Source organism: Narcine bancroftii, chromosome 2 (genome assembly GCF_036971445.1).
Source record: "Narcine bancroftii isolate sNarBan1 chromosome 2, sNarBan1.hap1, whole genome shotgun sequence".
NCBI classification, from domain to species: domain Eukaryota; kingdom Metazoa; phylum Chordata; class Chondrichthyes; order Torpediniformes; family Narcinidae; genus Narcine; species Narcine bancroftii.
Window position 1 is genome coordinate 286,243,594 of NC_091470.1, and position 13,731 is coordinate 286,257,324.

At 45.1% G+C, this 13,731-nt stretch overlaps 1 protein-coding gene across 11 annotated transcripts in view; it reads left to right on the forward strand.

Moving 5' to 3' along the window:
- Positions 1-13,731, forward strand: part of stau2 (staufen double-stranded RNA binding protein 2) — a 327,674-nt gene that overhangs the window by 191,938 nt on the left and 122,005 nt on the right. For all 11 annotated transcript variants that reach the window (XR_011352225.1, XM_069921216.1, XM_069921215.1 and 8 more), the window contains one exon: positions 8,027-8,319. Coding sequence is in view for 10 of the 11 variants with exons in the window: in XM_069921216.1 (XP_069777317.1) it covers positions 8,027-8,319 (293 nt within the window). In the remaining variant the exon portion in view is untranslated. The remainder of the gene's footprint in view (positions 1-8,026; positions 8,320-13,731) is intronic.

The following is a 13,731-nucleotide window of genomic DNA, read 5'->3' on the forward strand; positions in this document are numbered from 1 at the left end:
TTCTCCAGACAGTCAAGAGAATTTCAGTCTAATTTTAAACACAAAACATCAAATTCTTATGAAATAAAATCCTTTGTACCATGTCCGACAACAATAGGCAGAAGATGACAGAATGCATCAAGGGATTTGAACTTTTACATCTTGAAACACAGCTGGGTTTTATTGGTGGTTTTGGTTCCTAGCACAGCACAAACACATGAAACTTTGCTTTGGATTGTTGGCGTCCAGAGCAGATGTCTTTGATCAACGGAGTTTGGAGGTATAGGGGCAATCTCAATGTAACATTTAAATTTTGAGGGGTATGCACGGATGTCGAGGCTATTTTTCTCACAATACCTTCTCGAACTAGTCAAGGAATGGGGTGACAAAGTGGGCTTGAAGCAGAGCATCAACCAATCATCTTACTGAGCAAACTCAAGGAAGCATGTGGCCTGCTCCTATTTTATTCCAAATGGTCTTGGATATTACATCATTTTCAAAGAATATTAACTGCATTTATCTTTTGTGATCAAATTTAAGATGATGTCTGCCTATTCTTTAAGCTGTGAGTAGCTAAACTAGGCATGGCACTCCATTTATATTGGATGTGAAAGTGTTCATTCATATTTCAGTAGAACTGCAATCTGGCTCCTCCTTGGCTAGTGAAGGGCTATTTCATCAAATCTGGTTCATTTCAATTGGATTTTATGTGCAATCTTGAACATATGAGGGAAGGCGTGAAAGAACTTCCTGTTCCACAAAATTGGCAGACTATGGAAGAAAACAACTCGACTGTTTTCACTCTGGCAATAAAATATGAACAGTTGTTTATACTGAGAGGCTGCCAAAAGATCTGCTTCTGAAATATTATCAATGGTTGATATTGATCTGACCCAACCTTTAGAATGTCCATTTACAAGGATGGATCACTGCACGATAACTAGTGTCAAGTTGGCAAGCCTGTACAGTTTTGGTGATGTAAATGCAGAAGATGTCACACACTGAGTAGAGAAGGTAAAAATCACATTTATTTACATAATGAAAACTGTAGTGCTGTAGTGGCGGCTACTCTGCTCCTGCAATAACACACGCAACCAGATGGGTTGAGCTCAGTGAGCAGATTAGTTTATTGCAGGCTGCTGGGCTGCACTTATACTCCCAGCTGAGAACCGCGCTGGAGGGCGCTGACCTCATCCGGGCGTCACATGGTCCCCAAGCACGTGTTTCTGAGCCCCGAGCTGGAAGGAAGGGAAACCCCCACGGCGCCTTTTTGGTTGGCTGCCCCGCCGCGTGACTTAAAAGCGGGGCCGGTTCGCCTGCTTTGTGATGAGCTGCCACACAGCTCCCCGCCCCCCCCCCCCCCCCCCCCCCAGAACCGGTGCCAATGTCCTTTTTTACCAGGTGGCCTCGCTTCTTGGGCTGGGCAACGACCAAGGGCTCGGTGGGATTGAAGTGTGCTGGCTTCAGCCTGTCCATGGTAAACAGCTCATGCCTGCCGCCCAAGTCCAGCGTGAAAGTTGAGCCGGAACGCTGTATAACCCTGTACGGCCCCTCGAACAGTCGGTGCAGAGGTTCCGCGGTTGGGCCCCGCCAAACGAAAACGAATTCCGCGGAAAACAGCTCGCCAGGAACGTGAGCTGGGCAGGTGCCATGCTTGGGTGGTGGTGGGGGTTCGAAGGAGTCCAAGCATGTTCTGAGGTGAGGAAGTAGTTCATGTGGCAACCGCTAGGGATTGTGAGGTGAGTTGACAAACTCACCAGGTAGTGCCAACAACGCTGATGACGCCTGTAGATCTTCCTTGGGAGTGGAGCGGATGCCCAGGAGCACCCAAGGCAGTTTGTCCGCCTAGTCGAGACCAGTGAGGTGGGCCATGAGCGCTGACTTAAGGTGGCGGTGCAGACGTTCGACCAGTCAATTGGCCTACGGGTGGTAGGCTCTGGTGCGGTGTAGCTGCATCCCCAACCTGTTGGTGAGCTGTACCCAAGAGCACAGATGTGAACTGGGCACCCTGATTTTTGGTGAGGTGAGCTGGGACACCGAACCGGGCGACCCGACCATGCAACAGGGCTCGGGAACAGGAGTCGGTGGAGACGTCTGGCATCGGGATCATCTCAGGCTAGCGAGTGGTGTGGTTCACCACTGTCATCCGGGCCCGGGAAATGGGTAAGGGCCCAATGATGTCCACATGAATGTGGCTGAACCGTTCCTGGACGTGCTCGAACTCCTGTACGGGCGCCCTGGTGTGCTTGTGTACCTTGGACGTTTGGCAATGGGTGCATGTTCTGGCCCAGCCCACGATCTGCTTCCGCAGCCCATGCCATATGAACTGTTCTGCCACCATCCGGACCGTGGACCTGATGGTCGGATGTGAAAGGTCGTGGATGTGATGGAAGACCTGCCTGCGCCACTGCTGGGGAACCACTGGCCGCGGGGTGCCCAAGGAGGTATCGCACAGGATGGTGCCTTCGCCGCTCAGAGTCAGGAAGTCTCGGAACTGCAGGCCGGTGATGGCGCTCTTGAAGCCCCTCTCTCCTCATCAGCTTCCCGGTCCCAGGTGAGCTGGTTGATGTTGAGGCCGGGTGTCAGCGCGCCGATGGCTGGTTGTGAGAGTGCACTGGCAACCGCATTGTCCTTCCCCGCCTTGAGCCGAATGTCAGTGGTAAACTCCGACACGAAGGAGAGGTGACGTTGCTGGCGGGCCGACCAGGGATCCTTTGCCATCGCAAGTGCCTGGGTGAGGGGTTTGGTCGGTGAAGATGGTAAAAGTCTTCCCCTCCAAAAAATAGCAGAAATGCCGCACCGCCAGGTACATGCCCAGTAACTCGTAGTCGAAGGCACTATACTTGCATTCCTGCGGATGGAGCAGGCGGCTGAAGAATGTCAGCGGTTTCCAATGCCCATTCACCTGCTGCTCAAGGATGGCACTGATGGCTGTGGCAGACGCATTGACAGAGAGTGCCATATGCAGGTCGGTGTGCGGATGGGCGAACATGGCGGCCTTTGTGAGGGTGCCCTTGGTGGCCTCGAATGTGGTGCAGGCTTCTAGGTTCCAAGCGAGGGTCTTGTGCTTGGCTGTGATGAGGGGCACAGCGGCTGCATGATGCGCACAGCTCCCGGGATGAAGCATTTGTAAAAGTTGACCATACCCGGGAACTCCTGCAGCCCTTTGAAGCTGTTGGGCGTGGGAACTCCCTGATGGCGGCAACCTTCGCAGCAGCGGGCGTGGCTCCTTTAGTTGTGATGTTAATGCCCAGGAACTGCATGGACTCTTTACCGAACTGGCACTTGGCTAGGTTGATGGTAAGGCCGAAGTCGGCCAGCCGGGAGAAAAGGGCACGTAGGTGGCCCTTGTATTGCGCCCGGTCCTTGCTGGTGACAAGGATGTCATCCAAATAAATAAAGACAAAATCCAAGTCCCTGCCCACCAAGTCCATGAGGCACTGGAAGCTCTGAGCGGTGTTCTTGAGCCCAAACAGCATGCGCAGGAATTCGAGCAGGCCAAAGGGGGTGATGATGGCCGTCTTGGGTATGTCCTCAGGGTGCACCGGTATCTGGTGATATCCGCGCACCAGGTCAACCTTGGAGAAGATCCTCACGCCGTGCAGGTTGACTGTAAAGTCCTGGATGTGAGGGATGGGGTAACAGTCAGGAATGGTTGCCTCGTTGAGCTGTCGATAGTCTCTGCAGGGACGTCAGCTGCCGGAGGCTTTCGGGACCAGGTGGAGCAGCGAGACGCACAGGCTGTTGGACTGCCGAATGATCCCCAGCTCCAACAGGTGTGAAAACTCCTCCTTCGCTACCTGGAACTTGTCAGGCGGGAGCAGGCATGCCTTGGCATGAATTGACGGGTCCTGAGTGGGTATGTGGTGGAACACCCCATGGCTCGGCGAGGCAGCGGAGAACTGTGGCTTGAGGAGTGTCGGGAACTCATCCAGGATCTGCTGGAACTCATTTCTGGGCGTGCTGATCATGGCCATCTTCGGTAGCTCCAATCGGGAGGTGTCGAGGTGAACGGCCTAGAAGGTACGGGTGTCCACCAGGTGCCTACCTCGAATGTCCACCAGAAGCCCGTGTGCGAGGAGTAAGTCTGCACCCAGGATGGCAGTCGGGAGGGACGAGATGATGATCCTCCATGCGAAATTCTGTTGGCCTATCTGGAAGTGGACTGTCTTGTCTCCGTACGTCCAGGATCTCTGTTACATTGGCCACACAGAGGGGAGGTCCTCGAGGTCGGTTCCTGGACTCAATGGCTGTGGCTGGAATGACGCTGATCTAGGCCCCAGTGTCGATGAGGAACCGCCGGCCGCTGACTGAGTCCCGCAGGTAGAGGAGGCTGTGTCCTTGGTCAGCTGCCGCAGTCATTAACAGCAACCGGCCTGCTCACTTACTTGGAATGAGCAGGGCTGACGACACTTCTGAGCCTTGGCTCCCCAGTGCTGGTGGTAGAAGCAGAGGCCTGGAGCAGATGCCATGCCCCTGGTTATGGTCTTGGTGACCCCTGCAGGGGCTGGATGCTCTACCACAGCGCTAGGGGCGGGCTTGGCATGGTCATGCCCATGCCTTGTGACCTGCTGGACAGCTAAGCCCTCCAGGAATCACTCAAGCCTTAGCTCTTGGGCCTTCTGAGCGACCTACTCTTGGGCCAGTAACGGCCGGATGTCCTCGGGCAGATGGTTGAGTTAAATATGCTCGAAAGGTGGGCAGTTGGTGTGCTCACCCATGAGCGTGAGCATCTCGTCCATCAGTTCCATTGGGGACCTGTCCATCAGGGCATCAAGGTGTAGCACCTGAGCGGCACGCTGGTGTCTGGATAGTCCGATGGACCCGGTAAGCACTCGCTTGATAGTTTCCTACTTGTCCTCGGCGGGTGGGTGCTGAACAAGGTGCAGCACGCATCTGGTGGTGGCCTGGTCCAGGGCATCGACCACATGGTAGAATTTGCTCATGTTGGACGAAATCTGGCGGGCGTGAAACTGGGCCTCCGCGTGGACGAACCTGGTCTCTGGCTCCTGAACCCAGAATTCAGGCTGTTTCATGGCTATAGCCCTGATCCCAGGCTCGCTCATGATGGGTTCAAAGACGTTTGAACCAGTCGGGGTCACCAATTGTAGCGGCGGTTACACTGCTCCTGCAATAACACACACAACCAGACGGGTTGAGCTCCGTGAGGAGACTAGTTTATTGCAGGCTGATGGGCTGGACTTATACTCCCAGCCCGGACCTGGCTGAGAACCACACTGGAAGGCGCTGACGTCATCTGGGCATTACATGGTCCCCAAGCGCGGGTTTCTGAGCCCCAAGTTGGAAGAAAGGGAAACCCCCAATGGCACCTTTTTGGCCGGCTGCCCCGCCGCGTGGCTTACAAGCGGGGCCTTTTCGCCTGCCTTGAGGTGAGCTGCCATAGTATTTCAGGTCCTCTTCATTTTGCTGTGGAAGTGGTTTGTGAATTTCAGAAAATCCAACCTAAGTGATCGAGAAATGTGTAGATAGATCTCAGCCATCAGATCCTTGATCTTTTAAGATGCACGATTGTTCACTGTGCTGATATTAGGATAGAGATTGCTAGTGAAATCCAGAGTATGTTTGTCTTTTTTGACACCTCTATTTTTGACGCAAGCAACCTCCACACAGAGAATGTTTGAAGGCCAAATGCACAAAGCGAATGCCCTGTGATAGTCCAATGAAGAACATTTTCATCTTTGTTTGTCTTGATTGTTTCCTCTGGTCAAAATAATTAAGACATTTTACATAAAATATCATGAGCAGATTTGGAAGGAGATACAGTACTTGAAATGGTTCAGTGAATGTTCATCAGACTGATGCATGGGATGGCAAGATTATTGTATGAGGAGTGGTTTGGTCATGTACAGATGTGTTCATCTTAGATTCAAAGACTGAGAATAGATCTCAATGCCAAGATGGAGAGAAGATTTGGGGGTGGGGGGGGGGGGGAAGCGGTAATTCTGGGCATAATATTTAGAACCGGATGAAGAGGCATTTCTTCACTCTGCAGTGAAATTATAGAAGCCTATACCACAGTAGATTTTCCAATCCAAGCCTAAGAAAGGGATGGCTAACTTAAGAGATACAAAACAGATCAAGAGATATGGGGAGAATGTGGAAATATGATATTGAGATGGAGTGATCAGCCAAGATTGTATTGAATGATGAACCAGGTTGTGTGGCCTACTTCTGATCCTATTTTTTAAGTTTCTTTTTATTATGAAATGTCCTTGAAAATCTTAAGTGAGGAGTGCATGTTTCTCCTTTACAGGATATTAAATTGCTTGATACATGTTTAGCAGCATTCATAAATAAAGATAACCAATTACACTTTAGAGTAACTCAAATGTCTGTTTATTAGTATTTAGATCAGTTTAAATTGTAATGTTTTAAAACTTTAAGTCTGTATATATTATCTTCATAATTTGATAATTATGCGGTTTTACACATCGGTCACTGACATAATTCCATCTAGTATAAATATACAAAATTAGACATGAACTCTATTTCCTTAATTTGCTACATATACTGTATGTTAGCACTACATATATTAAATTGCATTTCACAGAGACTCACAAGGTCAAAACTCTCCAAAGCAGTAATTAAGAAAACACTATGTTGCAATTGGCATTTTGTTTAATAAATGCGTGAGAAAAATAATCTGAAGGGCATGAGAAGAACCAGAAGAGTGTTGGAAGTGACATGCCCGGGAAAATGTATTTCAGTTAACTTTACCATTTGATAAGCAAAATTAGCCATGTAATGTGCACATTAGTCATGTTAACTGCATAATTGTCACATCTTCTGAAGTACTTCTGCAGATCTCCAGGTTGACAGCATGAAAGAAGTAACAACGTCTGCCTAAAGTGTGAAAAGGACATTTGTTGTTGATGAAAAGCAGACTGAGTGACCTTAAGTAATGTTAGAACACTTGTGTGCAAAAATTAGTCATGTGGGGATAGGTGAAACTTTTAGCACATTTCTTTACATACACTTAAAAACTAGTATTTTCAAATTTCTTTCAGTATGAGTCAGTATTTCAATTTTTCTATGGAAGAATATTAGAAAATAATATTCAGGTTTTAGTTATTTCTGTAGATGGGTACAACACTGCACACAATACAGGTAGTAATTTGTGCAGAAGCTATTATTTATCCAGTCTTGGTGAATTTTAGACGAGGTTTTTTCTTGTTTCTAATTTTTATGTTTCTTTCTTGTGTCTTGATGAGGCCAGAATGTGCATTTCCTGCCTTTTACTTGTCTTCATTTATTTAGCCTGTTGTACTGTTTTTAAAAGAAAAACATGGGAAGCTGCAATTGTTGATCACATCTAATAGTTTATGAATTGCTGTTCCATCCCTGCTAATAAAAGATTCTACTTTATCGCTGGAATGTGTTTTTAAATACATTATTTTTATAATGGGTAAGATTACCATGATTAAGTGCAATTGCTGATAAATCTTTGGCTGATTTTGTTAAGACTTCCACCTAAGCTTGTGTTCCTCCTTTTTCTATTGTGTTAAATTCAAGAAGCTACAGGTTAGACGTACAGGTGAGGGGAAAATTACCTCCTCAAGGGCAAGAGAGAGTGTAAATCATTGTGAATAAGACATTAAAATTCATTGCACAATATAGTACTAAATTAAGGAGCAAAGCTGGAAGCTATTTTCATTGTTGGTTGGCACAAGGCTCGCCAGCAATTAGGACCGGGTTTGAATCCCGTGCTTCTGTAAGGAGTTTGTACGTTCTCCCTGTGTCTGCATGGGTTTTCTCTTGGGGCTCCAGTTTCCTCCCGCCCTTCAAAATGTTACACGGGTGTAGATTAATTGGGTATAAATTGGGTGGCATGGACTCATAGGGCCGAATGTCTACATTTTAAAAAAATCAATATGTTTACTTCCAAGTTTCCAAGTGCTAGATGCATCTATGATATTTACAGTTTATAAATCAGACATATCACCTCAAATTCAGTAAAATAACAATGAAATTACACATGGTAAATAGAAATAATATTGATATGATCAATGTTTTCTTTCATTAACAGGCCAGAAGGGAATTCTCCATCTCTCCCCTGACGTTTACCAAGAGATGGAAGCAAGCCGTAACAAGGCAGCTACTACAATGAACTATCTGACAACTAAAGAAATAAACCAAGGATGTTGTTCATTCTTCAGCTCTACAAACAGTACAGCAACTATTGCAAGGGAGCTTCTTTTGAATGGTACATCCCCAACTGCAGAAGCTTTAAGTTTGAAAGGAAAAGCACCAGCTTCCCCCTGTTCACCTGTGCAACCCTCTCAGCAGCTCGAGTACTTAGCCAGAATCCAAGGTTTTCAGGTGGGGAAAGTGAAACTCTAAACGGTTCATTTATACATATTTGAAAACATCTTATGGCATGTTAATTCATGCATATAAATTTCTGCATTTCCTTTTATTTTGCAAATATTAGAAATATTCCTGTGTTTGACTGTGAAGTATTTTTATTATCAACTCATTAAGATGAGGTTTAGCAAATAAAATCTTAACCTCTACACATTTTCCTGCATATCTTTTTCTTCCTCAGATCATGCTTCAATATAGATGGTAAGTTTCAGAAGGTTGAATTTGAGGCAAAGCTTGAAAAATCTTTGTCAGTTCCCTAACTGTACACAGTTAACTTGAATGAAAATTGGTAATGTATTTTAGGCAAGTAAAAATCCAAAATATTGCAAGGACTCTTCTGTGATTATGAAGGTTTATGTCATTGCTTATTTTTTGATTATCAGTTGGACTTTCTCCTTGCATGCCTTTTAAACTAATCACACAATAGAAGCAATGAAAGTGACTTTAACTCTTTCACTTATTTTGTTTGCTAATGTGAAGACACAGATATCGAATGCATTATGATCCATTGTGCCACCCACCCCCAGGTATCTCATCCAACTTGTTATTATTTTAAGCCAAACTATCAATGTCAACAGGCTGTTCAATCATAGAAGCCTTTGGAACCAAGCCTTATCTTTTCCTCACCCAGCAGACAAACATATGTTCTTTCCAGCTGGAGTTCTCAGATTGTAGTTGAAGCAAGAATGTTAACTGATTATTTTCGCCTTCCTGTCCCAGAGTTTTTTTTAGACTAATTGTTGCATTCCACCTGAGATAAGCTGACTCAGCATGGATCATAAATCAATCTCAAGCAACTTGTCTTGTGTCATGGTATTAAACAGTGTCGACCCCTTAACTAAATAAGGCATCAAAAGAACTTTGCAACTGCCAGTATTTATAATTCTGCATGCCGTTCCTTTTAGAAATTTTAGTCCAAAAATTTATTAATTAAAACTTTGTTACATTTCTTCCAATGAGCCAGAATATCTCGATAATCCTTCAACATGGTACACACAAAGTTTTGAACTGCAAAGTAATATGATCAGAGATCAGTAAGATTAAATGTAGAACAATGAAAAATTTCCAGTTGCAAAATGCTGTTTAAAGAACATAATATATATTTACTTCAACATCATAAGATCCTGGTTAATTGAGAATGTTGATTTTAGATTCTTAATTGCATCATCAGCGTGCACCTACTCAAAGATCCCGTCTGCTGCCAGTATTTAAATTGGCATTCTAAATTTTATCTATATATGGGAAACATTTAGCTACAGTTACTGCTTTTTTATTTGATTATTTTAGATTTGCTATTTTTCAGGCTTAGTAAAGGCACGAGATTGCCACGCTAAGTATTAATTGATAATGTGTATATAGTCAGTTCTCAATTTGGATGATCTATTTATTCAACTGCTATTCAGCACTAAATAGGTGTGCATAAATAATGTAATCAAGCAATAATAATTTTTCAAATTAACAGGAGTTGGCATAAAAGCTCATTTAGTTTGTCATTGGTTTCCCATTGCACTTAACTTGCAATGTTGTGAATAATTGCTGTTTTATGTTTTTTTTTCATTGCTTACTAAGATTTGTGGCTTTGTATTTGGTTTGACTTGAACTTGAGGATATATAGTTACCATTTTCCCCAGATTTTACATCAGCCTGGCAACTTTTTATTAAATTTAGTACATACTTTAGACTTCTGCAGATTTTTGCAGAGGTAAGATTTAAAGAAATGAGAGAGGCAATAATGCATAGAGATTTTATATGAACAGGAATAGCAATGGTCTGTCACCACAATCAATTGTGGCATGCAAAGTCTGAAACAGGAAGTCTAAGTTTAACAAAATATAATCAGCTGAACTGTGTAAAAGAAGAACAAGTGAGGGAAAGAAGGAAGATAAAAAGGACAAAAGTTTTAATTTACAAATGTATTTTGAATATTTTAATTATTGAATATGATAGCAATAGTCCTTGTAGAAGTGGCAAAGTGGTTTGATCATGCTTAAAAATTAATTTGCACTAAACACTGGCCTTTTCTGGAATGTTTAGCTCAGGTGAGGATTGCAGCCTCATGTACTTTATGCTTAGATATATCTCACTCCGGCAGGGCATGGTACTCACCTACTTAAAGCAGGCATCAATCATACCAGTGCCCAAAAAGAGTGTGGTATCCTGCATAAATGACTATCGACCAGTGTTACTAACGTCAACAGTGATGAAGTGTTTTGAAAGGCTGGTGTTGAAGCATACAAGTTATTGTCTGAGCAGCGACATAGATCTGTTCCAATACGCATATCGTAGCAACAGGTCTATGATGAATTCCATCTCATTGGCTCTACACAAAGCCCTGGAACACCTGGACAGCAAAGATGCATATATCAGGATGTTCTTTATTGACTGCAGGTCGGCATTTAACATTATTATCCCCTCAAAACTGATCAGCAAACTCCAAGTCCTAGGACTCAACACCCCCCTGTGCAATTGGATCCTTGGTTTTCTTACCTCGAGACCACAATCAATGAGGATTGGTAAGAACATCTCCTCCACAATCTCCATCAGTACTGGAGCACCATAGGGTTGTGTTTGTAGCCCCTGTTCTATTCATTTTACACCTGTAACTGAGTGGCTTGGTATAACAACAATAGCATATACAAATTCACTGACAATATAATATGAGTGGGTTGTATAAGAGGCAATGAAACAGTATACAGGAAGGGGATTAAAAACTTGGCCAAATGTTGCACCAACAACAACCTCAGACTTAATGTCACCAAAACCAAGGAGCTGATTGTTGACTTCAGGAAGGGAAAACCAAATGTGTATGATCCAATGATCATTGGGGATCAGAGTTGGAGAGGCTGAGTAAATTTAAGTTTTTGGTAATCACTATCTCGGAGGATCTTTCCTGGAGCCAACACTCTAATTTTGCAGAGGTTTGGTACGACATTGAAAACCCTGGCAAATTTCTACACGTGGTGGAATGCATGCTGACCAGCTGCATCACGGTCTGGTATGGGGATACCAATACCACCTCCCTACTGAGTGTAAAGCCCTGCAAAAGATAGTGGACACAGCCCAGGACATTACAGGCAAACCCCGACCCACCATCGAGAATATCTATAGGGAACACTGCCGTCGGAGAGCAGCAGCAATCATCAGTGATGAAGTTCTCACTGCTGCCATCAGGAAAAGGGTCTAGGTGCCACAAGACCCGCACCACCAGGTTCAGGAACAGCTGCTACCCCTCCTCCATCAGACTCCTCAACAACAAACGCAATCAGGGACACATTTAAGGGCTCTTACTTTTTCACTTCATAGTTTATTTTTTTTCCTATCAGTATTGCACAGTGAAGTTGTTTACATTTGTTTATTTGTTTACATGTGCACATTGTATACATTTTTTTTTGCACTTCCAATAAGTGATCATTCTGCCTGGACCCGCAGAAAAAAGGATCTCAGGATTGTATATCATGTCATGTATGTACTCTGACAATAAATCTGAAATCTAATAGCAAGCTGTCTGGATTTACTGGGCAGTTGAATTTCCTGATTTCTTCTGTTCAGTGCAGTATGTGCCAATATAAATTGCCTTATAGTTCTCTGCTTAGTATCAAATGCACCCTTATTTTCCACTGCAAAATCCGGCTGAATATGTTTAGATTTGAAGAATAATTGGACATTAAAGTGAATTTAAAGTGCTGGAGCACAAAATAAAGGTTGATAAATGAAAAGTGGGTGGAATCAAAATTCATCAACTAGGGAATGGAATTAGATCCAAACTTACCAATGATTTATTTTTAAATTTGTCATGGTCACGGGCAATACTGACCATTTTTACAATTTAATTATTTCTAATGGTCAAATATTCCTTTTTTCTTTGGCTTGGCTTCGCGGACGAAGATTTATGGAGGGGGTAAAAAAGTCCACGTCAGCTGCAGGCTCGTTTGTGGCTGACAAGTCCAATGCGGGACAGGCAGACACGATTGCAGCGGTTGCAAGGGAAAATTGGTTGGTTGGGGTTGGGTGTTGGGTTTTTCCTCCTTTGCCTTTTGTCAGTGAGGTGGGCTCTGCGGTCTTCTTCAAAGGAGGTTGCTGCCCGCCAAACTGTGAGGCGCCAAGATGCACGGTTTGAGGCGTTATCAGCCCACTGGCGGTGGTCAATGTGGCAGGCACCAAGAGATTTCTTTAGGCAGTCCTTGTACCTTTTCTTTGGTGCACCTCTGTCACGGTGGCCAGTGGAGAGCTCGCCATATAATACGATCTTGGGAAGGCGATGGTCCTCCATTCTGGAGACGTGACCCATTCTGCGCAGCTGGATCTTCATAAGCGTGGACTCGATGCTGTCGACCTCTGCCATCTCGAGTACTTCGACGTTAGGGGTGTAAGCGCTCCAATGGATGTTGAGGATGGAGCGGAGACAACGCTGGTGGAAGCGTTCTAGGAGCCGTAGGTGGTGCCGGTAGAGGACCCATGATTCGGAGCCGAACAGGAGTGTGGGTATGACAACGTCTCTGTATACGCTTATCTTTGTGAGGTTTTTCAGTTGGTTGTTTTTCCAGACTCTTTTGTGTAGTCTTCCAAAGGCGCTATTTGCCTTGGCGAGTCTGTTGTCTATCTCATTGTCGCGCATGCAGCCATCTTCAGCGCAAACTCCGGGAGATCCAAAATGAGTGGTGGACTAGCCTCGCCAAACGAACACAGCTCAGCGCGGACATTGGCGACTTCAGGGGTTTCTACGAGGCTCTAAAGGCTGTGTACGGCCCCTCACCCCAAGTCCAAAGCCCGCTGCGCAGCTCAGACGGCAAAGTCCTCCTCAGCGACAAGATCTCCATCCTCAACCGATGGTCAGAACACTTCCAATCTCTTTTCAGTGCCAACCGCTCAGTCCAAGATTCCGCCCTGCTCCAGCTCCCTCAACAGCCCCTAAGGCTAGAGCTGGATGAGGTTCCCACCCTGGATGAGACATATAAGGCAATCGAACAACTGAAAAGTGGCAAAGCAGCAGGTATGGATGGAATCCCCCCAGAAGTCTGGAAGGCTGGCGGCAAAACTCTGCATGCCAAACTGCATGAGTTTTTCAAGCTTTGTTGGGACCAAGGTAAACTGCCTCAGGATCTTCGTGATGCCACCATCATCACCCTGTACAAAAACAAAGGCGAGAAATCAGACTGCTCAAACTACAGGGGAATCACGTTGCTCTCCATTGCAGGCAAAATCTTCGCTAGGATTCTACTAAATAGAATAATACCTAGTGTCGCCGAGAATATTCTCCCAGAATCACAGTGCGGCTTTCGCGCAAACAGAGGAACCACTGACATGGTCTTTGCCCTCAGACAGCTCCAAGAAAAGTGCAGAGAACAAAACAAAGGACTCTACATCACC